General features: G+C 44.5%; 3 protein-coding genes across 16 annotated transcripts; 2 read left to right on the top strand and 1 right to left on the bottom strand.

Annotated features, from left to right (window-relative positions):
• Positions 1-4,146: 4,146 nt before the first annotated feature.
• On the bottom strand, positions 4,147-12,902 carry LOC129604292 (uncharacterized). Of its 10 annotated transcripts, none has more exons than XR_008695069.1 (4): positions 11,787-12,902; positions 8,814-11,202; positions 8,587-8,680; positions 4,147-6,025 (listed from the first exon to the last, which is right to left on the bottom strand). XR_008695069.1 is itself a non-coding variant. In XM_055510072.1 (3 exons), exon 2 carries the CDS (start codon positions 10,932-10,934, stop codon positions 10,017-10,019), a length of 918 nt encoding a protein of 305 aa, XP_055366047.1. In that variant the 5' UTR covers positions 10,935-11,202; positions 11,787-12,902; the 3' UTR covers positions 4,147-8,680; positions 9,968-10,016. The 10 variants fall into 10 exon arrangements, 3 of the variants coding, with proteins under 3 accessions (XP_055366047.1, XP_055366046.1, XP_055366045.1); XR_008695070.1 differs by having other exon boundaries at positions 8,587-8,677; XR_008695071.1 differs by having other exon boundaries at positions 8,587-8,677; positions 9,009-11,202.
• A 2,075-nt stretch (positions 12,903-14,977) lies between these two features.
• LOC129604293 (uncharacterized) lies at positions 14,978-21,760 on the top strand. Of its 2 annotated transcripts, none has more exons than XM_055510073.1 (2): positions 14,978-15,944; positions 17,235-21,760. In XM_055510073.1, the coding sequence occupies exon 1, from the start codon at positions 14,978-14,980 to the stop codon at positions 15,893-15,895; it is 918 nt and encodes a 305-aa protein (XP_055366048.1). In that variant the 3' UTR covers positions 15,896-15,944; positions 17,235-21,760. The 2 variants fall into 2 exon arrangements, with proteins under 2 accessions (XP_055366048.1, XP_055366049.1); XM_055510074.1 differs by having other exon boundaries at positions 17,232-21,760.
• Positions 15,940-21,760, top strand: LOC129604291 (uncharacterized). 4 transcript variants are annotated; one of them, XM_055510069.1, is made up of 3 exons: positions 17,240-17,380; positions 17,622-17,707; positions 19,888-21,760. In XM_055510069.1, the coding sequence occupies exons 1-3, from the start codon at positions 17,320-17,322 to the stop codon at positions 20,161-20,163; spliced, it is 423 nt and encodes a 140-aa protein (XP_055366044.1). In that variant the 5' UTR covers positions 17,240-17,319; the 3' UTR covers positions 20,164-21,760. The 4 variants fall into 4 exon arrangements, with proteins under 4 accessions (XP_055366042.1, XP_055366041.1, XP_055366044.1 ...); XM_055510067.1 differs by having other exon boundaries at positions 15,940-17,325; positions 17,622-21,760; XM_055510066.1 differs by having other exon boundaries at positions 15,940-17,380; positions 17,622-21,760.
• Positions 21,761-26,971: the final 5,211 nt, after the last annotated feature.

Below are 26,971 nucleotides of genomic sequence, written 5' to 3'. Positions count from 1 at the left end.
ATGAATATTCAGTCTTACACTCACCAATCATTTAGACTTTTGCACATTTAGTTAAATGTGAGAAAACTAGTTATATGTTCTCCTTTTACATTCGGCACCCCATAGTGGTTACTCTCTCTTTACTGCTACAAGGTACCTAGGGTCGCTGGGTGTGTGGGACACAGGTACTCTCACCAATATGGTTCAGATCTATGGCAGTTAGCTGCATAGCTAGCTAAGCTAGCAGAACTGACTGTGGCAGGTGTCGGCCCCCAGGTTGTTAGTATAAACAGTACACATTTATTTCAATACAATACAGCACTTTTATTTCACAAATTCCATTGGGGATGGGTTAAATGCAGAAGGCCAATTTCATTGTTACATTGTATGTAATAATGACCAATAAAGCCTTCTTCTAAAGCTCATGGCCAACTGAAGAGCACTCACAGCACTCAATACTGAGTTGCGGCTTCTTTTGCCTGAATCACTGCATCAATGTGGCATGGAGTGGATTGGTCTGTGGTATTGCTCAGGTGTTGGTTGTAGTACTTTTCCTATTTCTGGTGCATTTTCACCAGTTTTTGCTTGACATTGGTGGGGTGCTTTGGTCTGAGCACAGCAGCAGTAGTGGGAGAGTGCTCCTTAACACATGGCCCATTAACATCTCAGCTGATGTGAGCCCCAGTTGTAAAGGAATGCCACAAAATGATGGAAGGAGATGAGAGAGATGAGAGCAGAATTGAGGACCCAGCAACGCGCAGCACTGGCACAGAACAGGTTTAATAAAAGGACTCAAATGGAAAAAGGCCAAAAGGCCAAAAAGACCCAAAAACACTCCTTCAAATCAAACCTAGCTCAGAGACCAGGAGGGATGAACACTAGGAACACAAAAGTACTAAAGAAAGCAATAGCACAAGCAACAAAAAGCAACTCAGTGTTCACAGGCACAAAACCAAACAGACAAAAAACAGGAAGTAAACTGGAACCGGCAGAGAACAGTACCTAACTGGAGCTAAAGCGTGGAAACATGGACAGACTTACAAGGGGTCGAGTGAATGAAGTGGGGTATATGAGCAGAGGACAGGTAAGTGGAATGAATGAATCAGTCCAGGTTTCAGGTGGCAGAGGGGAAGATCAGGGAGGAGGTGGGGATCAAGGGCAGAATCGGGGGGAAAGCAAGTGAGGGAGACGGAGGCAGGGATGAGCTGAGGATCCTGACACCAGTGCTGTGACCAGCGTGTTTCTCAGAGCCAGTAGTGCAAGGTGAGGATGTGCCTTAGTCTGCTCTGCTTTCTTCAGCATCAACTTAATGGTTTTAATGGTCCTCTCTGCCATGCCGTTTGATTGTGGATAGCCGGGGCTAGACAACGCCCTTTCAATTCAAGTGGAGATCAAGCTTTAATGTCAGACTGCACCACCACCGACACACCAAACACAAACTGGTGGAGTTTTTGTGCAGAAAACACCACTGCTAGCAGGTCGTTCTCTATCCTGGTTGTGCACCTAACTAAAGACCTGTCCTCTACCACCAACTCCATAGCAGTCTTAAAAAAGCACAAAAGCGTCTCCACTCTCTCCAGAGACTTCGAAGCTGGTCTACACCTCACCTCATAACATTCTACAGGGGCACCATCGAGAGCATCCTGACCCACATCTTCACGTCCTGGTTTGGCAGCTGCATGTACCAGGACAAACACAGCTTGACAGGATCCTTTAAACTGCCAGCAAAACTGTTGTTGCCCCTCTCCCATTTCTGGAAGAGCTTTACCATCAGGGCTGTGTGGGTAGAGCATATTCCATCATGCATCCACACTGCTGTGAGACGCACGCCAGACTACAGCCTTTACACTAAATGAGTGGAAAGATTGCCATCTACTGTACCTGCACTGTGTCACCATGACAATGTATGTGTATGCAGGTGAAGTATCTTCTTATTTCTATTGTAAGTCTTTCTTTTTATTCTGTATTTTTTTAAGTAGAAATTATTTATTATTTCTTTTTATTACTATTCTACACTGTAAGCAGCTGGTGAGAAACTTTTGTTTTCGTTTCAGCCTGTGTATTTTGCATATAATGAGTGAAATGACAAGGAATCTTGAATCTTGAAGTGATCCTCCTTTTTGAAACTGTTTCCTACTTATAGACCCATGAAACACAGTCAAGACCATGTTTACTTCCTAGATATCTGTTACGACCAGAACAATAAAGCCCAGCAGAGGCCAGGCTTTGCACTGACAAAATGTGCAGTAGCATTTACTGGTAACAATTTACACAAAGAAATCCTAAGTAAATATCACAGGGCTTATTTTTGAGTAAACTATATTTATTAGCACATAGTTTTTATCCAAATGGCTAGGGGAGTAGGAACGGGACGGCTTAGTCCAGACATTTACGGTGTGGAATCCACACCAAGACTTCGTCGACTTCTTCATCTTCTTCTGGGTTGTTTGACGGAGGCTGCCATCTTTAACGGTTGATTACCGCCCCCTGGCGGTCTCCCAGCGGTCCATTTCTATTGCAGCCTACCTAAGAGATGACTCCTGTAACTAACAGTCTTTGCCAGTGACCTGAACCATCTCGAACAACAAGATTAATCAAAAAGGGCGGTTTTAAGCCTGACCTTGAAAGTGTAGAGTGTGTCAGCTTCTCAAACCTGAGCAGGAAACTGGTTCCACAGGAGAGGAGCTTGGGCATTCTACATTTTAAAACTCTAGGAACCACAAGTAGACCAGCATTCTGTTGGGAGCATAAGGAGCTAAAAGGTCTTTAAGATAAGAAGGAGCTTTATCAATAAGTGCTTTGTAGGCGAGTTGGAGAATTTCAAATTCTATCATTTTATAAGCAGCCAGGTCCCATCAGAACTGGGGCTGCAGCATTTTGAATAAGCTGTAGGCTATTTAGGTAGCTTTAGTACGTCCTATGAGAAAGGAGTGACAGTAATCCAGCCTAGAGGTAACACATGCTTAAACTTGTACCTAAATTTGAGCTGAACATTGATGGAAGATACAAGAATTATTAAGAAAATATAATAATAATAATAATATCAACACATAAGGTTAAAATGTCCCTTCATACCTTCAAACTGAAAGGGGCAGAACCCAGTAAGAGAGTGGTTACTGTAACATGCCACATTTAAATAATAATAAATCCTAAACTCTGCTATAAAAGTACACAGATCTTTGTGAGGACATAGTATTCTACATCCTACAGACTGCTCTGTGGACATGTGGACATGTAAGGTTGTCCTATGTGAGATTATCAGGCTGTTCTACTTCTCCCACTGGTCTCAGATCAGCTTTTCTCCTTTTGCCAGAGTTGAGCTCAAGAGCTGGAGATTGCCATTTACCAGTGTGGTCACAAAATGCAGTTACATCATTAGTGTTGCAGACTCCCTAATTATTACATATGTATTCAATAAGTTAATGTATATAGTAAACTGAAGTTTACTTACTTAGTTAGGAAGAAGTTCATATGGACAAATGAACAACCTGAGTAGTGTTACAACACTATTCTGATCTCAGTCATTTATTTATTTAGCACTTAATGAAAGTGTTATAAGTAATAAGCAGTTATTTGTACCATTCTACATCTCAGTGAAACACAAAGCAATACAAAGTGATTGATGTTTAACATGAAACTTATTTATTTCAATTGGTTTCAAATTATTTATGACAACGACGTCGTTGTCATAAATAATTGTCGTTAAGCTTACCACAACTTTACTACTCAGGTAATTACTTCTTGCATTGAGCCTCCATAGACACAGGGTGACAACTTCTCTCCAGGTGGTTCCTATGGTCTTTGTTGTCACAGTTCTCCAGCCTCCACAGCTGCACCCTGTCGCAACCAAAATGAAAAACATTGGCTTCAGGAGCACATAAAGTAAAGTACAGACTACGAATAAGCTAGGACGTGTCATTCTTACTGAACGTAATTGTGCAGCTGTGGTTCCCTGCGATCGGTTTGACAGCTTAGGTCCGGGCTGCTTGGAATGCCGGCTCTTGGTCCAGATTAGTTGTCTCTGGTAAAGTGAAAGCATTAGAATACAGAGTGAGTAAATAGATCAGAGAAATACTTGAAGAACATTGTAGTTGAATTTACCGTTGCTCATCTCCTGGTTCCCTCGTTTGTGGTGGAAATTTTGCAATAAAGGCAGATGAGAGAGAGTTGTCCTTTTGTGCGATTTATTGAAATAATAAAGAAAATAACAAGTAATGAGGAAAGCAAATAAAAAGCCAGCTGGGGAGATCAGAACATACACCACAGAGGTATATTACAAAGATCACCCCGTTCTGAGGTTGTCTCTGCCTTTTTAACCTCTCTCCCGGGACCTGGTGGAATCTTCCTATCACACTGTGGGTGAAGATGTTTACATTACACAGGGAATACACAAGGTCTACAGCCTTGGGTCTGGTCGGGCATCAGATAGAAAGGAGCCAGAGACCAGGGGTAAAAGGCAGACACAAGCCATAAACAATCGGTCAGTCAAACACAACATTAGATGTCAGCACTTAATGTGCGACAGAACCTTGAGAGGAAGATAGATTGTTTGTCTAATAATGTTCAGTTCTGGGTCTAATCAACAAGTACAGAATGCATGGTTATTATACAGAGTCAGAAATGAACACAAGAGCATTAAAGTACAATTTTTCCATTACATTTCCCCCCTTTTGATTACACATTAATCAAACATTGAAAGAATAAAAATTGTCAATCGTGGTATTCATTCTGTAGTAATAAAGCATTCTTTAAAAATGATTTGTTAAATGTATTGCTTATAAAGATGTAAATGGCGTAGGGATAAAAGATTGTGAGCTGTTTTTTGTGGGTAGTTATACTAGAATAACCCTTGTGTATGGGAAAGACAGGGACATAAGCCTATAATTGATTCCAATCAGTTCATGTTCAATCATCCTGAATAAAGGTACAGCATGTTTTACCAAACCTGACACAAACACTTCCCATCTTTGTTAATAACATCTCTAAGGCCATTCTATTCTGCCATGTTGTCTTCGCTATGTAGGGCAATTGTTCCGTCATGGTCATCAGGTCTCTAATGGCACAAACTAAGCATGATCGATTTGTGGGTGACTCTGGTGTGCAGTGGATAAGAGTGTCTTCGGTTGATGCTAATGTCAGAGTGACCACGCATATTGCTGTCATCGTCGATATGACAATCATTTTTATCTTGTTTCGTCTGGTGGATGTCATTTTGCGTCAGTGGAAGATAAAAATTTGTGTGAAAGTGTGAATCAAGTGAAAACGTAAAATGTTTTGTTCAAAAATAGTGGATAAAATCACAGAGAGGCATACATGTAAATCAACCACACAATTTAGAGCAAATATTAAAGTAATATACAGTGAAGATTAAAACAACAGGATCACAATCAATGTCTTCTTCTTCCTGTTGAACAGTGGTGTTAGATTGTTTCCAACCTGTGTGTTGACACCTTGACAGTTCGTTGGGGTTCTTCAGGTTGTGATCAGCTGATCACAGAGACACTTGGGGTTCGTTATCACCGCCAGGTTTCCTCCCAATGTCGTCTGAGTCACTGTCACTCCCCGTGATGTGAAGAGTCTACACGTCGTCCAGCGTCGGCAACTCAAGGCTGCTCGTGTGTGTGTTTTCTCAGGAGCGTGTGTGTAGATGTATGGTCTGATAGTGTGATTCACCGGCGCAGCTTCAGGCGGCGCTTGGCTCACACCTTTAGCTGAACGGTCAACGCAGCCTCGCCTCAGTGCGTGTGTGAGCACAGCGAGGGTCGTCCTTCTCAGTTCTTTTCGTCAGTGGTAGTTTTCTCGTGTGGTGTAGATGTAGATGGAGGGTCGTCTGTCGGATCCGGGACCTTCCTGCAGTGGCTGGAGTGGATCAAGTCGCTCTTTCTGCGATCTTCACAGCCGTGTTGGTCGTCAGAAGGACTTGGAAGGGACCTTGCCACCGCTTTGGGTTCCAGTGCTTCCTGCGAAGCTCCTTAATGATCACCCAGTCTCCTGGTTGAATGATGTGCAGTGGTTCTGTCGCCTGTTTGGGCAGAGACGCTTTCACCTGTTTGGAGATTTGGGAAAGAACAGAGGATAAGTTCTTACAGTACTGTAGCATTGCGTCTTCGCACATTTCAGTAGGTGGTAAAATCCTAGTCTCAGTCTCAGGGTGGAGTCCCATCATAGGAGGTCTACCAAATAGAATCTCATACGGGCTGAGGTTTGTTCTCATCCTTCTCCTCATTCTCATGTATGAGAGCACAATGGGAAGAGCCTGAGTCCACTTGAGACCAGTCTCTGAGCAGCATTTAGCCAGTTTGTTTTTCAAAGTGCCATTCTCTCTCTCTACCGCCCCTCCGCTTTGAGGGTGGTAAGAGCAGTGCTTTCTGATGTTGATGTTCAGAAACTTTCCCACTTCCTCAAGGGCTTGATTTGCAAAGTGTGAGCCGTTGTCACTGCTGATTTTAGATGGAATCCCCCATCTGGGAATTATTTCTGTCAGCAAGGCTTTGGTAACTGCATGGCTGTTAGCATGTTTAGCTGGGAAGGCCTCCACCCATTTTGACCACATATCAACAATCACTAAACAATACTTTTTACCTTCTGCTGGCGTTAGTTCGATGAAGTCCAGCATTAAATGGTCAAACGCCTGTTCCGGTGGTGGGTGAGCTGCCAGTGGTTTGGCAGTCGTCTTACCTGGGTTGTGTTGGGCGCATGTCATACATGCTTCGCAGTATTTTTGCACATAGATTGAAAATCCCTTAGTGTACCAATGTTTTGTAAGAGCATCTAACATTCCCCCCTTTGATACATGGTCTAATCCATGTGTCAACTTCGCGAAATGAGGGAAAAAGTGTTTAGGTAGGCAAGGTTTGCCGTCGGGCCCATACCAAACGCCATGGCTACTGGTGGCGCCATTCGTCAGCCAGAGCTTGCGTTCCTGTGGGGTAGAGAATGTCTGAAGATCAGGGAGAGCAGAGGGAGGAGAGGGAGGTTGGGTAGAGGTGGAGGATAAGAGGCAGGGAACAAAGGGAAGGGGAAGTCGGGCAGCTGCCTTTGCAGCAGCATCAGCGCGTGCGTTTCCAGCAGAGATGGGATCAGTGCCCCCAGTGTGTGCAGGGCACTTACATACAGCAATTGCAGCTGGTAACAGAATTGCATCGAGCAGATCAGCAACCTTATCATGATGCAAGATAGGTTTGCCATCAGATTTCAAAAACTTTCTGTGTTTCCACAGAGCACCAAAGTCATGTGTGACGCCAAAAGCGTATCTGGAGTCTGTGTAGATAGTAACAGACTTCCCTTCAGCCAATTTACAGGCTTCGGTCAGTGCGATCAACTCCGCAGCCTGAGCAGAGTAATGTCCTGGCAAAGCGCCAGACTGTAAAACAGTATGAGAGGTGCAGACTGCATATCCAACCTGACAGTGGCCCGAAGCAGGGTCTCTAGAGGCGGAGCCATCAACAAAGAGAACGAGGTCACAGTTAGGAATTGGCACCTCCGATAGATCTGGGCGCGGAGTGCAGACCTGGTTCAAGACCGAAACACAGTTGTGAGGCTCGCCATTGTCAGGGCCTGGAAACAAAGTGGCTGGGTTAAGCACATTGCACCTTTTGACAGTAATGTTTGGCATTTCCAGTAAGATGGTGTTGTATCTAAGCCATCGGGCTGTAGAAAGATGTGATTTTTTTGTTCCAAAAGGATCAAAGACACGGCATGAGGAACCAGCAGGGTGACATCAGAATAGCCAACAATGTCACGTGATGCCAGCACGGCTTTCTCTGCCGCAGCCACTGCTCGGAGGCATCGTGGGAGCCCCGCAGAGAAATAGGCTACAGGGCGTGGACGCCCTCCGAGGTCATACAACCTGATTTCTCATCCACTGTTTGGGTGAAAGGTCGCGTAGGGTCAGGCAGACCCAAAGTAGGAGCCGACTGAAGAGCAAGTTTGAGGTCGGTGAACGCCTGTTCAGCCTCAGACGTCCACATGAGGCGGGTGGTGGATGCAGAAGATGTCTGCATCAGAGCTCTAAGCGGAGCCTCCAAGACGGCGCAGTTAGGAATGAAATTCCTGCAATAAGAGCACATGCCTAAAAAGGACATAAGCTGTTTGTATGTGCACGGTTTAGGCAGGTTCTGAATAGCTTCAGCTCTTTTAGGTGAAATGGATTTTCCTTCAGCGGTGATGATGTGACCTAGGAAGGTAACTTCAGTCTGAACGAACTGTAATTTAGACAGACTTGCTCTGTGTCCAGCAGCATGCAGGTGTTTCAGCAGCTTGATCGTGTCTGCTGTGCAAGTTTCCTGATCCTCACTCAGCAGGGCGGTGCCTGGGGACAAGACAAGATCATTCAGGCTGTCTTTCAGTGCCATATTGTAGATTGTAGGGCTTTCTGAATACCCCTGACACAGTCTGGTAAAGGTGTATGACTTTCCATTAAATTCAAAAGCGAACCAGAATTGACTGTCTTTGTGAATGGGCACGCTGAAAAAAGCATTGGCCAAATCAATTACTGAAAAAAATTTTGCCTTGGGCGGAACCTAAGAAAGAATGGTGTAGGAGTTCGGTACCGTAGGCGCGCGTGGTTAGACCGCCGCATTTACTGCTTGCAGATCCTGGACAAACCTCCATTCTGTTGGCTGTCCTTTGTCTCTGATTTTCTTAACTGGGAAGAGTGGAGTCCTCACTGGAGAGTTGTCACACGGGACGATGACTCCTGCTTTCAAAAGAGAGTTAAACACCGGTGTTATCCCTTCAATTGCTTCTCTCTTTAAAGGGTATTGCCGTTTGCATGGTCTGTAGTCAGATTTTGGCGTGATGACCACTGGGTCACACCCTTTGATCAAACCTACATCATATTTGTGTGTCGCCCACAGGGAAGCTGGAACTTCCTGTAAGGCTGGATACTGCGTCAGAGCGTCCTCCGACAAAAACACGTGGTGTCGAGTGTGCGTGGAATGTTGAGGTACCAACTGCACTGTACGCTGCGCATGAAAGTTAGACTGAAAAAGTTTTTTGTAAGCATGCAAAGTAGGTGAATACATCACATTTGGGTCGGAAGTCGTTTGCCAGTCTCCTTCCCGTTGACATCTGTCCACGAAAGGACCCAAGTCCTGCCATCTGTCTCCGTCATGTTTTGACAGAAGGACATGTGGATCTGTAGAATAAGCATCAACAAATCTCTCTTGTTCGTTAGTGAGAGAAATCGCAAGCGCAGACCTATGTTCATCCCAAAATAGAGAGGTTGAGGTCAGTTTGTCCGCATGTGTGCGTAACCATGATTTTTCAAACTTCTCATCAGGACCAGTGGACACATGTGCTGTACAAGACAGGTCAGATGCGTCTCTAAAGGTCGTATTCTGTGAGGAAACAAGCTGTCGAGCAGCCTGTATGAGGGCCTCAGTTACAGCCTCTCCCTTCAGCAGCCACTGATAAGAGTAGAGCAGCGGCTCTGAGCTGAAATTAACACAAACAAAAGAAAAATTATTCACATTGTCCGTGGTTGTGACCTGGTTGTTGAAATCAGTGAAATACCTAAACTACACATGAGATCTCTTCCTAATAGATTAACTGGGCATAAGTTTGAAAGCAAAAATGAATGTTTGAGTGTCTTGCTGTCTGATGTTGTGCAAGAAAGAGGCACAGTAAGTTTTTCTTTTATTGTCTGGCCAGACGAACCTATAGTGTCCACAAATCGTCCACTCATTTTAGGTGGATTGGAAAACATGGAAGATTTTATTACCAAATGTGTTGCTCCTGAGTCTACTAAAAACACCATACGTTCACCTTCGTCAGAGCGTCAGAGCAAACTCAGGAAATTGTTTGAAACCATTTGACTGTAAAGTCATGCAGCAGTTGTCATTTAGCTGTTTGTTATTCTTTTCAGAATCACTCTGTGGGATATTTTGAGCAGAAAGCAAGTCTTCATTGCAAGCAGGCAAGCATGAATTTGAATCGATTGAGCATGTATCAAGTGTGAGCGAGTGTGTGTGTGTCTGTGCGATACCGTCTACGTCATCGTGTGAACGGAAACCTTCGCTGGGCTCCTCCTCTAGTCAGTCTGACGAGAGTGCCCGGGAGGGTGGAACCTGACGTAGCCGGGGGCAGTACTTCCTCCAGTGTCCCATCTCGCTGCAGATGTGGCAAGCGTTTCCTGGATCTCCAGATGCGCCCCCTGTGTCTCTGTTGTGCCAATTCCGTCTGAGGTCTCTTCTTCCTCGTCCTCGCCCGCGAAACCTGCTCGCTCCTCTGTTGTTGTTATGCATTGCAGAGAACATCTCCAAGGATAGCAGATACAATTCGCTCTGTTGTTTTTCCTTCTTCGCCAGCTTCTTCTGCTGGAGAGTGTCATAAGCATGGCGTGCGTGTCTTGTGAGGTCAGACAGACACGCTTCTTCTTTCCATCCGATGTATGACTGCTTCACGGCGTCAAAAACTTCAGGGAGTAAGCCTTTCATCACCAGTTCACACAGGTGACTCTCGTATGTTGAACAGATGAGTCTTCCCACTCCTTCCGGGGGAGGGTGAACTCCTCCGTGTGTGTTGTATGCGGTGGTGAGGCGGTGAACAAAGTCATCAACTGATTCCTCTGGTTGTTGTTTGCATGTCGTGACTTTAATCATACAGACTTTGTCGGGGAACGCAGTTTCGAGGTGGGTGACAAGCGTCCTCACTGCGTCAACGAATCCATCATTTAAGTTGTTTGTCCAGTCTTTGTGTTTGAGAGCAAGTGTCACATCAGGCAATTGTCCAGTCAGTTTTTGATATTCACAGGCTGAAAGACGTTTGGCCAGGATGCGACGGATCTCAGCTCCATTGGGTCTGTACTCCTGGCAGAAAGCCAGAAGGTTGGCACCGAATGTCTTTCCTGATACAGTGATGTCTGGGAGATTTTGAGCAAAGTCAGCTATGTCAGCGCTAGTCCATGGTCTGTGCACTAACATGCTTCCTTCAGGGCCGGCCACTTCCACCATGGGCAAGCTGATTTCTGGAGCTACTGGTGTGTTGCTCCTCAGGGTACGAACGCTGGTAGTTGCAGAGGCAGCACTCGTAGTGGCAGTTGGTGCATGTGTAGCCGGCCTATCCTCACTCTTAGTCTTGGCCGAAAAGATCTTCTGCGTTGTGTTTTCTTATGTTGAGAACAGGACGACTGCTGCCTTGCCGACTGGTTTATTTGCAAATCTGTGTAAAATAAAATAAACAGTACAGCGACTCCATCAATCAGTCTCTCACATACACAGCCTCAACGAGGCTCGAAGCCGACTGAGGCCAAGACGTGCATCACACCGTTTATACATTTTACTAAATTAATATGAACAAAAATAAATCACAGGATGATCATATAGCTTAATAAACATATACTTATTTCAAACAATCTACTATTACTCTTTAACATACCAGTGGCAACTTTTATAATATGTTTCCATTGGACAACACCAAATGTTAACAGTAAATACAAAAATGAAAGAATTAAAACTCTTAATGAAACCAAAGATAAAAAGGACAATGAGGGAATAAACATACCTGTGTAAAATAAAATAAACAGTACAGCGACTCCATCAATCAGTCTCTCACATACACAGCCTTCAAAAAAAACACAGAATCACCGCATGAAAGACCGACCACATGCTCCACAAACCTAGCTTACGAACAGCTAACTTTAGCATTTCATTTCAGTGCTGTACATTCTTACAAAATACATATAAATAAATACTGACGCTTAAACAAAAATAATTTATTAACTTCGAAATGCAAGTTTAGAATTATCGTTTATCAACAACATGTGTTAACATATATACAGGAGCACCCGCACAAATTCGCCTTACCTCAACGAGGCTCGAAGCCGACTGAGGAAAGAAGCGCGACTTGGCCGGAAATTACATAGCCAAAAGGGCAGAGGTCACAAAGAAAATAAAATTCAAAAAATAATAAATAAACAAAAATTCCCTCAAAATAAAAATCACATAAACCATACACATAATACAAAAATATAACATAAAACAAAAAACAATGGATGGATAATTGGTGAAATATAAAACATCGTAGTTCACATGCTACACATGGGCAGAGCTTGTGGCAGTGGATGATGTAGGAATGAAGCCGACAGGTGAATTGGCCCAGAACGTCTCTACATCCATTCCAGGAGTTGGTGTGGCATTTACACTGTCCTCCACATGCTCTGACTGCTCTGCATGTTGCAGCTCCTGATAACAGAGGTTGGCCAGGCTGTTGGTGTGGGGCAGGCTGTTGATATGGGGCAGGCTGATATGGGGCAGGCTGTTGCTGTGGATCAGGCTGTTGTTGTTGGTCAGGCTGTTGGTCCTGCTGTCCACCCTGCCCGGCCCTCCTGCTGACTTAGAAGGAGTCCAGGTCGGGATTCACCTTGATCGCGCTCAGCTCTGCAAAAGGATGCAAAGCAGAAACAGTGGGAGCGCTCTGTTTCTCATCATGTTGTGTGTATGTATGTGTGTACGGTGGCGGTGTGCAAGCTTCCACAGAGTTGTTATCTTTTCTGCCAGCTACGTCACCACTCTCATCCTTTCTCCCTCCTAGTTCTTTTTGGCATTTTAATCTTTCCCTGCGTTCGGATTCTTTAACCCAAATCTCAAGACACCTGTTGTTTAACTCAATTTCCTCTAAAGTTTTAACTTTAATTGTTTTGCTTTTAAGGAGCTGTTTCTCCTTTTCTTCTAATTTTTCTTTTAAAGCGTGTATGTCCTTCACACTGAGTGATCCACCTTCTTGAAACCCATAAAGTTTTGTCCAGTCGTGAAGACATGACACGCACTCATCACCATATTTACCCCTCATTAATTTCGTAATGTTACTGTCTGGTGGTGACGACTTGGATTGCCCCGAACCCATCTTTCAGAGTCCAGCGGTTTCCTGCCTGAATCCTGCCTGATTCTTTGTGTGTTCCGGCCGGAACCTTCCCAAAATGCCTTTTTATCGGACGTCTCCGTAAAAAGGTAACCAACCTGATCTGGCGACAGAGCCTTTCACGAAGTATTTCCTCAACGTTAGGCCCCTCTAGGCCCGGGTCCCTCGTATCTTGAAAATACTTCACTCTGCAAACGCGCTCCCTCTTTCAGAAGCCGTCTTTTATACTCAGTCACCCACGTGTGGACCACGCACAGATCAAAAAACATGTCTGTATCCTCAGTACAGACGGAAGCTCGGTTCCACGAGCCAACCCTTAGCAACCGACGTCTCACCACCCAGAGCAGACTTTGACCTAGTTAATTTTCCTACCCGAATATTAAATTTTAAAATTAAAATGTTGTTTGGTCCTAATTATTATATTTTCTTTTGTCGTTGTTAAAGTCTAGTTGGGGATGTTTTATAATTAATTGTTATTTGCCTTACTTTCCCTAAACCAAATGATCAGAGCCAAGTAAACCCTGAATACCTGAAACCAATTTCAAACCCGTTTTCTTTTTTTTTTCTCTCTCTCTTCTTCAATAAGTCGCAACAAAACGGAATCTCTCTCACCGGGCAGAGTAGAGGTTGGATTTTGAGTTCGTTGGATCTCGTCAGAGGCGATCCAGACGGGTGAGCAGTCCTCCCACTCAGAACTGCTGTAGAGGTTTGGAGGCTGAGCGAACCTACCTGCATCTGTGAGAAAGGTGCACCAAGTCTCAACATAACTACAGAGTGTTACCTTCATAAAGAGCCCAAGCCTTTAGATATACTGCAAATGGTTGAAGAACAGCTTTCGTTTGAATTTAGGTATGTTTCCCAGGCGTTTGAGCTGAAAATGCCCAGAAATTGCCATAATAATGCATACTCCAACTCAGAAGGTGGCGGTAATGCACTACCCAGTTTGCCAAGTGCCAAATACCTAAAGAAAAAAGACGAAGAAGAAGTCTCGAGATCTGATTGGTTATCGTAACTGTCCGTTCGTGTACAGCGCACAGGAGCCTGTTTTTGTTGGTTCTGAACGCCTCAGGCAGTCCTCAATGGTCCTAGCAACACAAGCCTGCTGAGATATGATTAGATAAAGACTTTACAATAATATACAACACTGGAAGCGGCGAAATCAAGCGGAAATAATGAGACGAAGAAAATACACCATGGGGAATTATTTTATTTACAATAAACAACTTTTCACAGTATGTTGGGGCTAGCAGAAAAGTTAGCTGCCCCTGGCAACCGTAGTGTCAGTAGTGAAGGACTTCCTCGCTGTCTCCAACGTCTGCGTCTCTCCTGCGTTTTCACGCACGTCCGTGCATGTGCATAAATGCCATGGAAACCGCTGACGTTAGTCTCTTCAGGCTTTGACTCCACAAGTTCACGAGTGGACTAAGAGGCACTGATAACAAAACCATCTGTGTTGTGATCTTTGCAGGCGAAATGGGTCGTCATTTCCCCCATTAAAAATTAATCATCTTTCTTCACATTTAGGTTTATTAGGAGAAGGTGTATGTGAGAGACTGATTGATGGAGTCGCTGTACTGTTTATTTTATTTTACACAGGTATGTTTATTCCCTCATTGTCCTTTTTATCTTTGGTTTCATTAAGAGTTTTAATTCTTTCATTTTTGTATTTACTGTTAACATTTGGTGTTGTCCAATGGAAACATATTATAAAAGTTGCCACTGGTATGTTAAAGAGTAATAGTAGATTGTTTGAAATAAGTATATGTTTATTAAGCTATATGATCATCCTGTGATTTATTTTTGTTCATATTAATTTAGTAAAATGTATAAACGGTGTGATGCACGTCTTGGCCTCAGTCGGCTTCGAGCCTCGTTGAGGCTGTGTATGTGAGAGACTGATTGATGGAGTCGCTGTACTGTTTATTTTATTTTACACAGATTTGCAAATAAACCAGTCGGCAAGGCAGCAGTCGTCCTGTTCTCAACATAAGAAAACACAACGCAGAAGATCTTTTCGGCCAAGACTAAGAGTGAGGATAGGCCGGCTACACATGCACCAACTGCCACTACGAGTGCTGCCTCTGCAACTACCAGCGTTCGTACCCTGAGGAGCAACACACCAGAAATCAGCTTGCCCATGGTGGAAGGGGCCGGCCCTGAAGGAAGCATGTTAGTGCACAGACCATGGACTAGCGCTGACATAGCTGACTTTGCTCAAAATCTCCCAGACATCACTGTATCAGGAAAGACATTCGGTGCCAACCTTCTGGCTTTCTGCCAGGAGTACAGACCCAATGGAGCTGAGATCCGTCGCATCCTGGCCAAACGTCTTTCAGCCTGTGAATATCAAAAACTGACTGGACAATTGCCTGATGTGACACTTGCTCTCAAACACAAAGACTGGACAAACAACTTAAATGATGGATTCGTTGACGCAGTGAGGACGCTTGTCACCCACCTCGAAACTGCGTTCCCCGACAAAGTCTGTATGATTAAAGTCACGACATGCAAACAACAACCAGAGGAATCAGTTGATGACTTTGTTCACCGCCTCACCACCGCATACAACACACACGGAGGAGTTCACCCTCCCCCGGAAGGAGTGGGAAGACTCATCTGTTCAACATACGAGAGTCACCTGTGTGAACTGGTGATGAAAGGCTTACTCCCTGAAGTTTTTGACGCCGTGAAGCAGTCATACATCGGATGGAAAGAAGAAGCGTGTCTGTCTGACCTCACAAGACACGCACGCCATGCTTATGACACTCTCCAGCAGAAGAAGCTGGCGAAGAAGGAAAAACAACAGAGCGAATTGTATCTGCTATCCTTGGAGATGTTCTCTGCAATGCATAACAACAACAGAGGAGCGAGCAGGTTTCGCGGGCGAGGACGAGGAAGAAGAGACCTCAGACGGAATTGGCACAACAGAGACACAGGGGGCGCATCTGGAGATCCAGGAAACGCTTGCCACATCTGCAGCGAGATGGGACACTGGAGGAAGTACTGCCCCCGGCTACGTCAGGTTCCACCCTCCCGGGCACTCTCGTCAGACTGACTAGAGGAGGAGCCCAGCGAAGGTTTCCGTTCACACGATGACGTAGACGGTATCGCACAGACACACACACACTCGCTCACACTTGATACATGCTCAATCGATTCAAATTCATGCTTGCCTGCTTGCAATGAAGACTTGCTTTCTGCTCAAAATATCCCACAGAGTGATTCTGAAAAGAATAACAAACAGCTAAATGACAACTGCTGCATGACTTTACAGTCAAATGGTTTCAAACAATTTCCTGAGTTTGCTCTGACGCTCTGACGAAGGTGAACGTATGGTGTTTTTAGTAGACTCAGGAGCAACACATTTGGTAATAAAATCTTCCATGTTTTCCAATCCACCTAAAATGAGTGGACGATTTGTGGACACTATAGGTTCGTCTGGCCAGACAATAAAAGAAAAACTTACTGTGCCTCTTTCTTGCACAACATCAGACAGCAAGACACTCAAACATTCATTTTTGCTTTCAAACTTATGCCCAGTTAATCTATTAGGAAGAGATCTCATGTGTAGTTTAGGTATTTCACTGATTTCAACAACCAGGTCACAACCACGGACAATGTGAATAATTTTTCTTTTGTTTGTGTTAATTTCAGCTCAGAGCCGCTGCTCTACTCTTATCAGTGGCTGCTGAAGGGAGAGGCTGTAACTGAGGCCCTCATACAGGCTGCTCGACAGCTTGTTTCCTCACAGAATACGACCTTTAGAGACGCATCTGACCTGTCTTGTACAGCACATGTGTCCACTGGTCCTGATGAGAAGTTTGAAAAATCATGGTTACGCACACATGCGGACAAACTGACCTCAACCTCTCTATTTTGGGATGAACATAGGTCTGCGCTTGCGATTTCTCTCACTAACGAACAAGAGAGATTTGTTGATGCTTATTCTACAGATCCACATGTCCTTCTGTCAAAACATGACGGAGACAGATGGCAGGACTTGGGTCCTTTCGTGGACAGATGTCAACGGGAAGGAGACTGGCAAACGACTTCCGACCCAAATGTGATGTATTCACCTACTTTGCATGCTTACAAAAAACTTTTTCAGTCTAACTTTCATGCGCAGCGTACAGTGCAGTTGGTACCTCAACATTCCACGCACACTCGACACCACGTGTTTTTGTCGGAGGACGCGCTGACGCAGTATCCAGCCTTACAGGAAGTTCCAGCTTCCCTGTGGGCGACACACAAATATGATGTAGGTTTGATCAAAGGGTGTGACCCAGTGGTCATCACGCCAAAATCTGACTACAGACCATGCAAACGGCAATACCCTTTAAAGAGAGAAGCAATTGAAGGGATAACACCGGTGTTTAACTCTCTTTTGAAAGCAGGAGTCATCGTCCCGTGTGACAACTCTCCAGTGAGGACTCCACTCTTCCCAGTTAAGAAAATCAGAGACAAAGGACAGCCAACAGAATGGAGGTTTGTCCAGGATCTGCAAGCAGTAAATGCGGCGGTCTAACCACGCGCGCCTACGGTACCGAACTCCTACACCATTCTTTCTTAGGTTCCGCCCAAGGCAAAATTTTTTTCAGTAATTGATTTGGCCAATGCTTTTTTCAGCGTGCCCATTCACAAAGACAGTCAATTCTGGTTCGCTTTTGAATTTAATGGAAAGTCATACACCTTTACCAGACTGTGTCAGGGGTATTCAGAAAGCCCTACAATCTACAATATGGCACTGAAAGACAGCCTGAATGATCTTGTCTTGTCCCCAGGCACCGCCCTGCTGAGTGAGGATCAGGAAACTTGCACAGCAGACACGATCAAGCTGCTGAAACACCTGCATGCTGCTGGACACAGAGCAAGTCTGTCTAAATTACAGTTCGTTCAGACTGAAGTTACCTTCCTAGGTCACATCATCACCGCTGAAGGAAAATCCATTTTACCTAAAAGAGCTGAAGCTATTCAGAACCTGCCTAAATCGTGCACATACAAACAGCTTATGTCCTTTTTAGGCATGTGCTCTTATTGCAGGAATTTCATTCCTAACTGCGCCGTCTTGGAGGCTCCGCTTAGAGCTCTGATGCAGACATCTTCTGCATCCACCACCCGCCTCATGTGGACGTCTGAGGCTGAACAGGCGTTCACCGACCTCAAACTTGCTCTTCAGTCGGCTCCTACTTTGGGTCTGCCTGACCCTACGCGACCTTTCACCCAAACAGTGGATGAGAAATCAGGTTGTATGACCTCGGAGGGCGTCCACGCCCTGTAGCCTATTTCTCTGCGGGGCTCCCACGATGCCTCCGAGCAGTGGCTGCGGCAGAGAAAGCCGTGCTGGCATCACGTGACATTGTTGGCTATTCTGATGTCACCCTGCTGGTTCCTCATGCCGTGTCTTTGATCCTTTTGGAACAAAAAACATCACATCTTTCTACAGCCCGATGGCTTAGATACAACACCATCTTACTGGAAATGCCAAACATTACTGTCAAAAGGTGCAATGTGCTTAACCCAGCCACTTTGTTTCCAGGCCCTGACAATGGCGAGCCTCACAACTGTGTTTCGGTCTTGAACCAGGTCTGCACTCCGCGCCCAGATCTATCGGAGGTGCCAATTCCTAACTGTGACCTCGTTCTCTTTGTTGATGGCTCCGCCTCTAGAGACCCTGCTTCGGGCCACTGTCAGGTTGGATATGCAGTCTGCACCTCTCATACTGTTTTACAGTCTGGCGCTTTGCCAGGACATTACTCTGCTCAGGCTGCGGAGTTGATCGCACTGACCGAAGCCTGTAAATTGGCTGAAGGGAAGTCTGCTACTATCTACACAGACTCCAGATACGCTTTTGGCGTCACACATGACTTTGGTGCTCTGTGGAAACACAGAAAGTTTTTGAAATCTGATGGCAAACCTATCTTGCATCATGATAAGGTTGCTGATCTGCTCGATGCAATTCTGTTACCAGCTGCAATTGCTGTATGTAAGTGCCCTGCACACACTGGGGGCACTGATCCCATCTCTGCTGGAAACGCACGCGCTGATGCTGCTGCAAAGGCAGCTGCCCGACTTCCCCTTCCCTTTGTTCCCTGCCTCTTATCCTCCACCTCTACCCAACCTCCCTCTCCTCCCTCTGCTCTCCCTGATCTTCAGACATTCTCTACCCCACAGGAACGCAAGCTCTGGCTGACGAATGGCGCCACCAGTAGCCATGGCGTTTGGTATGGGCCCGACGGCAAACCTTGCCTACCTAAACACTTTTTCCCTCATTTCGCGAAGTTGACACATGGATTAGACCATGTATCAAAGGGGGGAATGTTAGATGCTCTTACAAAACATTGGTACACTAAGGGATTTTCAATCTATGTGCAAAAATACTGCGAAGCATGTATGACATGCGCCCAACACAACCCAGGTAAGACGACTGCCAAACCACTGGCAGCTCACCCACCACCGGAACAGGCGTTTGACCATTTAATGCTGGACTTCATCGAACTAACGCCAGCAGAAGGTAAAAAGTATTGTTTAGTGATTGTTGATATGTGGTCAAAATGGGTGGAGGCCTTCCCAGCTAAACATGCTAACAGCCATGCAGTTACCAAAGCCTTGCTGACAGAAATAATTCCCAGATGGGGGATTCCATCTAAAATCAGCAGTGACAACGGCTCACACTTTGCAAATCAAGCCCTTGAGGAAGTGGGAAAGTTTCTGAACATCAACATCAGAAAGCACTGCTCTTACCACCCTCAAAGCGGAGGGGCGGTAGAGAGAGAGAATGGCACTTTGAAAAACAAACTGGCTAAATGCTGCTCAGAGACTGGTCTCAAGTGGACTCAGGCTCTTCCCATTGTGCTCTCATACATGAGAATGAGGAGAAGGATGAGAACAAACCTCAGCCCGTATGAGATTCTATTTGGTAGACCTCCTATGATGGGACTCCACCCTGAGACTGAGACTAGGATTTTACCACCTACTGAAATGTGCGAAGACGCAATGCTACAGTACTGTAAGAACTTATCCTCTGTTCTTTCCCAAATCTCCAAACAGGTGAAAGCGTCTCTGCCCAAACAGGCGACAGAACCACTGCACATCATTCAACCAGGAGACTGGGTGATCATTAAGGAGCTTCGCAGGAAGCACTGGAACCCAAAGCGGTGGCAAGGTCCCTTCCAAGTCCTTCTGACGACCAACACGGCTGTGAAGATCGCAGAAAGAGCGACTTGGATCCACTCCAGCCACTGCAGGAAGGTCCCGGATCCGACAGACGACCCTCCATCTACATCTACACCACATGAGAAAACTACCACTGACGAAAAGAACTGAGAAGGACGACCCTCGCTGTGCTCACACACGCACTGAGGCGAGGCTGCGTTGACCGTTCAGCTAAAGGTGTGAGCCAAGCGCCGCCTGAAGCTGCGCCGGTGAATCACACTATCAGACCATACATCTACACACACGCTCCTGAGAAAACACACACACGAGCAGCCTTGAGTTGCCGACGCTGGACGACGTGTAGACTCTTCACATCACGGGGAGTGACAGTGACTCAGACGACATTGGGAGGAAACCTGGCGGTGATAACGAACCCCAAGTGTCTCTGTGATCAGCTGATCACAACCTGAAGAACCCCAACGAACTGTCAAGGTGTCAACACACAGGTTGGAAACAATCTAACACCACTGTTCAACAGGAAGAAGAAGACATTGATTGTGATCCTGTTGTTTTAATCTTCACTGTATATTACTTTAATATTTGCTCTAAATTGTGTGGTTGATTTACATGTATGCCTCTCTGTGATTTTATCCACTATTTTTGAACAAAACATTTTACGTTTTCACTTGATTCACACTTTCACACAAATTTTTATCTTCCACTGACGCAAAATGACATCCACCAGACGAAACAAGATAAAAATGATTGTCATATCGACGATGACAGCAATATGCGTGGTCACTCTGACATTAGCATCAACCGAAGACACTCTTATCCACTGCACACCAGAGTCACCCACAAATCGATCATGCTTAGTTTGTGCCATTAGAGACCTGATGACCATGACGGAACAATTGCCCTACATAGCGAAGACAACATGGCAGAATAGAATGGCCTTAGAGATGTTATTAACAAAGATGGGAAGTGTTTGTGTCAGGTTTGGTAAAACATGCTGTACCTTTATTCAGGATGATTGAACATGAACTGATTGGAATCAATTATAGGCTTATGTCCCTGTCTTTCCCATACACAAGGGTTATTCTAGTATAACTACCCACAAAAAACAGCTCACAATCTTTTATCCCTACGCCATTTACATCTTTATAAGCAATACATTTAACAAATCATTTTTAAAGAATGCTTTATTACTACAGAATGAATACCACGATTGACAATTTTTATTCTTTCAATGTTTGATTAATGTGTAATCAAAAGGGGGGAAGTGTAATGGAAAAATTGTACTTTAATGCTCTTGTGTTCATTTCTGACTCTGTATAATGCATTCTGTACTTGTTGATTAGACCCAGAATTGAACATTATTAGACAAACAATCTATCTTCCTCTCAAGGTTCTGTCGCACATTAAGTGCTGACATCTAATGTTGTGTTTGACTGACCGATTGTTTATGGCTTGGGTCTGCCTTTTACCCCTGGTCTCTGGCTCCTTTCTATCTGATGCCCCACCAGACCCAAGGCTGTAGACCTTGTGTATTCCCTGTGTAATGTAAACATCTTCACCCACAGTGTGATAGGAAGATTCCACCAGGTCCCGGGAGAGAGGTTAAAAGGCAGAGACAACCTCAGAACGGGGTGATCTTTGGATTATACCTCCGTGGTGTATGTTCTGATCTCCCCAGCTGGCTTTTTATTTGCTTTCCTCATTACTTGTTATTTTCTTTATTATTTCAATAAATCGCACAAAAGGACAACTCTCTCTCATCTGCCTTTATTGCAAAATTTCCACCACAACGAGGGAACCAGGAGATGAGCAACGGTAAATTCAACTACAATGTTCTTCGAGTATTTCTCTGATCTATTTACTCACTCTGTATTCTAATGCTTTCACTTTACCAGAGACAACTAATCTGGACCAAGAGCCGGCATTCCAAGCAGCCCGGACCTAAGCTGTCAAACCGATCGCGGGAGCCACAGCTGCACAATTACGTTCAGTAAGAATGACACGTCCTAGCTTATTCGTAGTCTGTACTTTACTTCATGTACTCCTGAAGCCAATGTTTTCATTTTGGTTGCGACAGGTGCAGCTGTGGAGGCTGGAGAACTGTGACAACAGAGACCATAGGACCACCTGGAGAGAAGTTGTCACCTGGGTCTATGGAGGCTCAATGCAATAAGTAATTTACCTGAGTAGTAAATTTGTGGTAAGCTTAACGACAATTATTTATGACAACGACGTCGTTGTCATAAATAATTTGAAACCAATTGAAATAAATAAGTTTCATGTTAAACATCAATCACTTTGTATTGCTTTGTGTTTCACTGAGATGTAGAATGGTACAAATAACTGCTTATTACTTATAACACTTTCATTAAGTGCTAAATAAATAAATGACTGAGATCAGAATAGTGTTGTAACACTACTCAGGTTGTTCATTTGTCCATATGAACTTCTTCCTAACTAAGTAAGTAAACTTCAGTTTACTATATACATTAACTTATTGAATACATATGTAATAATTAGGGAGTCTGCAACACTAATGATGTAACTGCATTTTGTGACCACACTGGTAAATGGCAATCTCCAGCTCTTGAGCTCAACTCTGGCAAAAGGAGAAAAGCTGATCTGAGACCAGTGGGAGAAGTAGAACAGCCTGATAATCTCACATAGGACAACCTTACATGTCCACATGTCCACAGAGCAGTCTGTAGGATGTAGAATACTATGTCCTCACAAAGATCTGTGTACTTTTATAGCAGAGTTTAGGATTTATTATTATTTAAATGTGGCATGTTACAGTAACCACTCTCTTACTGGGTTCTGCCCCTTTCAGTTTGAAGGTATGAAGGGACATTTTAACCTTATAATGTGTTGATATTATTATTATTATTATATTTTCTCTTAATAATTCTTGTATCTTCCATCAATGTTCAGCTCAAATTTAGGTACAAGTTTAAGCATGTGTTACCTCTAGGCTGGATTACTGTCACTCCTTTCTCATAGGACGTACTAACAGCTACCTAAATAGCCTACAGCTTATTCAAAATGCTGCAGCCCCAGTTCTGATGGGACCTGGCTGCTTATAAAATGATAGAATTTGAAATTCTCCAACTCGCCTACAAAGCACTTATTGATAAAGCTCCTTCTTATCTTAAAGACCTTTTAGCTCCTTATGCTCCCAACAGAATGCTGGTCTACTTGTGGTTCCTAGAGTTTTAAAATGTAGAATGCCCAAGCTCCTCTCCTGTGGAACCAGTTTCCTGCTCAGGTTTGAGAAGCTGACACACTCTACACTTTCAAGGTCAGGCTTAAAACCGCCCTTTTTGATTAATCTTGTTGTTAGAGATGGTTCAGGTCACTGGCAAAGACTGTTAGTTACAGGAGTCATCTCTTAGGTAGGCTGCAATAGAAATGGACCGCTGGGAGACCGCCAGGGGGCGGTAATCAACCGTTAAAGATGGCAGCCTCCGTCAAACAACCCAGAAGAAGATGAAGAAGTCGACGAAGTCTTGGTGTGGATTCCACACCGTAAATGTCTGGACTAAGCCGTCCCGTTCCTACTCCCCTAGCCATTTGGATAAAAACTATGTGCTAATAAATATAGTTTACTCAAAAATAAGCCCTGTGATATTTACTTAGGATTTCTTTGTGTAAATTGTTACCAGTAAATGCTACTGCACATTTTGTCAGTGCAAAGCCTGGCCTCTGCCGGGCTTTATTGTTCTGGTCGTAACAGATATCTAGGAAGTAAACATGGTCTTGACTGTGTTTCATGGGTCTATAAGTAGGAAACAGTTTCAAAAAGGAGGATCACTTCAAGATTCAAGATTCCTTGTCATTTCACTCATTATATGCAAAATACACAGGCTCAAACGAAAACAAAAGTTTCTCACCAGCTGCTTACAGTGTAGAATAGTAATAAAAAGAAATAATAAATAATTTCTACTTAAAAAAATACAGAATAAAAAGAAAGACTTACAATAGAAATAAGAAGATACTTCACCTGCATACACATACATTGTCATGGTGACACAGTGCAGGTACAGTAGATGGCAATCTTTCCACTCATTTAGTGTAAAGGCTGTAGTCTGGCGTGCGTCTCACAGCAGTGTGGATGCATGATGGAATATGCTCTACCCACACAGCCCTGATGGTAAAGCTCTTCCAGAAATGGGAGAGGGGCAACAACAGTTTTGCTGGCAGTTTAAAGGATCCTGTCAAGCTGTGTTTGTCCTGGTACATGCAGCTGCCAAACCAGGACGTGAAGATGTGGGTCAGGATGCTCTCGATGGTGCCCCTGTAGAATGTTATGAGGTGAGGTGTAGACCAGCTTCGAAGTCTCTGGAGAGAGTGGAGACGCTTTTGTGCTTTTTTAAGACTGCTATGGAGTTGGTGGTAGAGGACAGGTCTTTAGTTAGGTGCACAACCAGGATAGAGAACGACCTGCTAGCAGTGGTGTTTTCTGCACAAAAACTCCACCAGTTTGTGTTTGGTGTGTCGGTGGTGGTGCAGTCTGACATTAAAGCTTGATCTCCACTTGAATTGAAAGGGCGTTGTCTAGCCCCGGCTATCCACAATCAAACGGCATGGCAGAGAGGACCATTAAAACCATTAAGTTGATGCTGAAGAAAGCAGAGCAGACTAAGGCACATCCTCACCTTGCACTACTGGCTCTGAGAAACACGCTGGTCACAGCACTGGTGTCAGGATCCTCAGCTCATCCCTGCCTCCGTCTCCCTCACTTGCTTTCCCCCCGATTCTGCCCTTGATCCCCACCTCCTCCCTGATCTTCCCCTCTGCCACCTGAAACCTGGACTGATTCATTCATTCCACTTACCTGTCCTCTGCTCATATACCCCACTTCATTCACTCGACCCCTTGTAAGTCTGTCCATGTTTCCACGCTTTAGCTCCAGTTAGGTACTGTTCTCTGCCGGTTCCAGTTTACTTCCTGTTTTTTGTCTGTTTGGTTTTGTGCCTGTGAACACTGAGTTGCTTTTTGTTGCTTGTGCTATTGCTTTCTTTAGTACTTTTGTGTTCCTAGTGTTCATCCCTCCTGGTCTCTGAGCTAGGTTTGATTTGAAGGAGTGTTTTTGGTCTTTTTGGCCTTTTGGCCTTTTTCCATTTGAGTCCTTTTATTAAACCTGTTCTGTGCCAGTGCTGCGCGTTGCTGGGTCCTCAATTCTGCTCTCATCTCCTTCCATCATTTTGTGGCATTCCTTTACAACTGGGGCTCACATCAGCTGAGATGTTAATGGGCCATGTGTTAAGGAGCACTCTCCCACTACTGCTGCTGTGCTCAGACCAAAGCACCCCACCAATGTCAAGCAAAAACTGGTGAAAATGCACCAGAAATAGGAAAAGTACTACAACCAACACCTGAGCAATACCACAGACCAATCCACTCCATGCCACATTGATGCAGTGATTCAGGCAATAGAAGCCGCAACTCAGTATTGAGTGCTGTGAGTGCTCTTCAGTTGGCCATGAGCTTTAGAAGAAGGCTTTATTGGTCATTATTACATACAATGTAACAAAGAAATTGGCCTTCTGCATTTAACCCATCCCCAATGGAATTTGTGAAATAAAAGTGCTGTATTGTATTGAAATAAATGTGTACTGTTTATACTAACAACCTGGGGGCCGACACCTGCCACAGTCAGTTCTGCTAGCTTAGCTAGCTTTGCAGCTAACTGCCATAGATCTGAACCATATTGGTGAGAGTACCTGTGTCCCACACACCCAGCGACCCTAGGTACCTTGTAGCAGTAAAGAGAGAGTAACCACTATGGGGTGCCGAATGTAAAAGGAGAACCTATAACTAGTTTTCTCACATTTAACTAAATGTGCAAAAGTCTAAATGATTGGTGAGTGTAAGACTGAATATTCATGAATGTGCAAGTAGACGACCGCGTGGCCACACCGCAACGTCCAGTGGCACTACAGCATAAAAACAAAATAGCCTTAATTTAATAAAACCATGGCGCTGCTAGCAGTCCAATCCATACATATCTTACCCCGTACAGCTGGTTCAGTCAATACTGCATCAGTTATCTACAAACTGAAATTCATAAATTACTAACCAGCTAAAATGAAAGCTACAAAGGAGTAGGTGAGTGACTAAGATCCAAAGTGAGGAGATGAAAAGACTGTGTCCATGTGGATGTGACACATTTCCAGCCTGGCTTGACTTTTACTTCTGTTTCCTCCCATATTTTTCCAGGGTGACTAAGCTATTTTCCTGTGTTTCCGGCTTTTGTATTCTGTATGAGCTCTGGGTCTGATGCTAAGCTGTGGGTATGACTTTGATGCCTCACATTATGAAAATATTTGCCCAATAGCCACAATGCAAAGCTGTGCTACAACTATAATACTTTTTCTAATTCTGTCTTCTTTCTCATTTCTCTGATAGTGTTGCATTTCTAAACCTCATGAGGTTTTTATGACTACATAGTTTCTTTATTACCAACATATCCACAAAGAATTGAAGCCAACAATGTGGCAGCCCATGCCAGTAATGTCTGTGGCATCCAGGCCCAGACCTGACGCCCCCCCCCCATGGTTGGTAATGTTGGCCAACATGTTGGCCATATGTGACTTGTAATGTTTAGAACAGTGAACAGCGAATCCCAGGGGGATTCAGATATTCAAACGTGTTGTCATGTTACGTTCTTTTGAAAGACAACATTGAATCAGACTGAACCTATTGACCCACTAGGGGTCAGACAGACCTCAAAGGAAACCCAGAAACACGCAGCCGTTCGTCATTTCCAGTCAACATGTCTGTCTGCCGTTGGTTCTGTCCCTGCAGTGCTGTAGGCCTCATACTTGGTGGGATCTGAGCTGAACCAGTGCACACACCCTTGGCACGGGCGTCCTCGGTTAGACAGTGGCCAGACAAACATGTTATCGTTGTGCATATTTCACAAGCGCTCGATGAAGCTGTGGCGCTGTACGCGACTGAC

The sequence above is a fragment of the Betta splendens genome, chromosome 7 (genome assembly GCF_900634795.4).
Source record: "Betta splendens chromosome 7, fBetSpl5.4, whole genome shotgun sequence".
NCBI lineage: Eukaryota > Metazoa > Chordata > Actinopteri > Anabantiformes > Osphronemidae > Betta > Betta splendens.
Note: the sequence above shows the minus strand (reverse complement) of the source record. Positions and strands in the feature narration are given on the sequence as shown.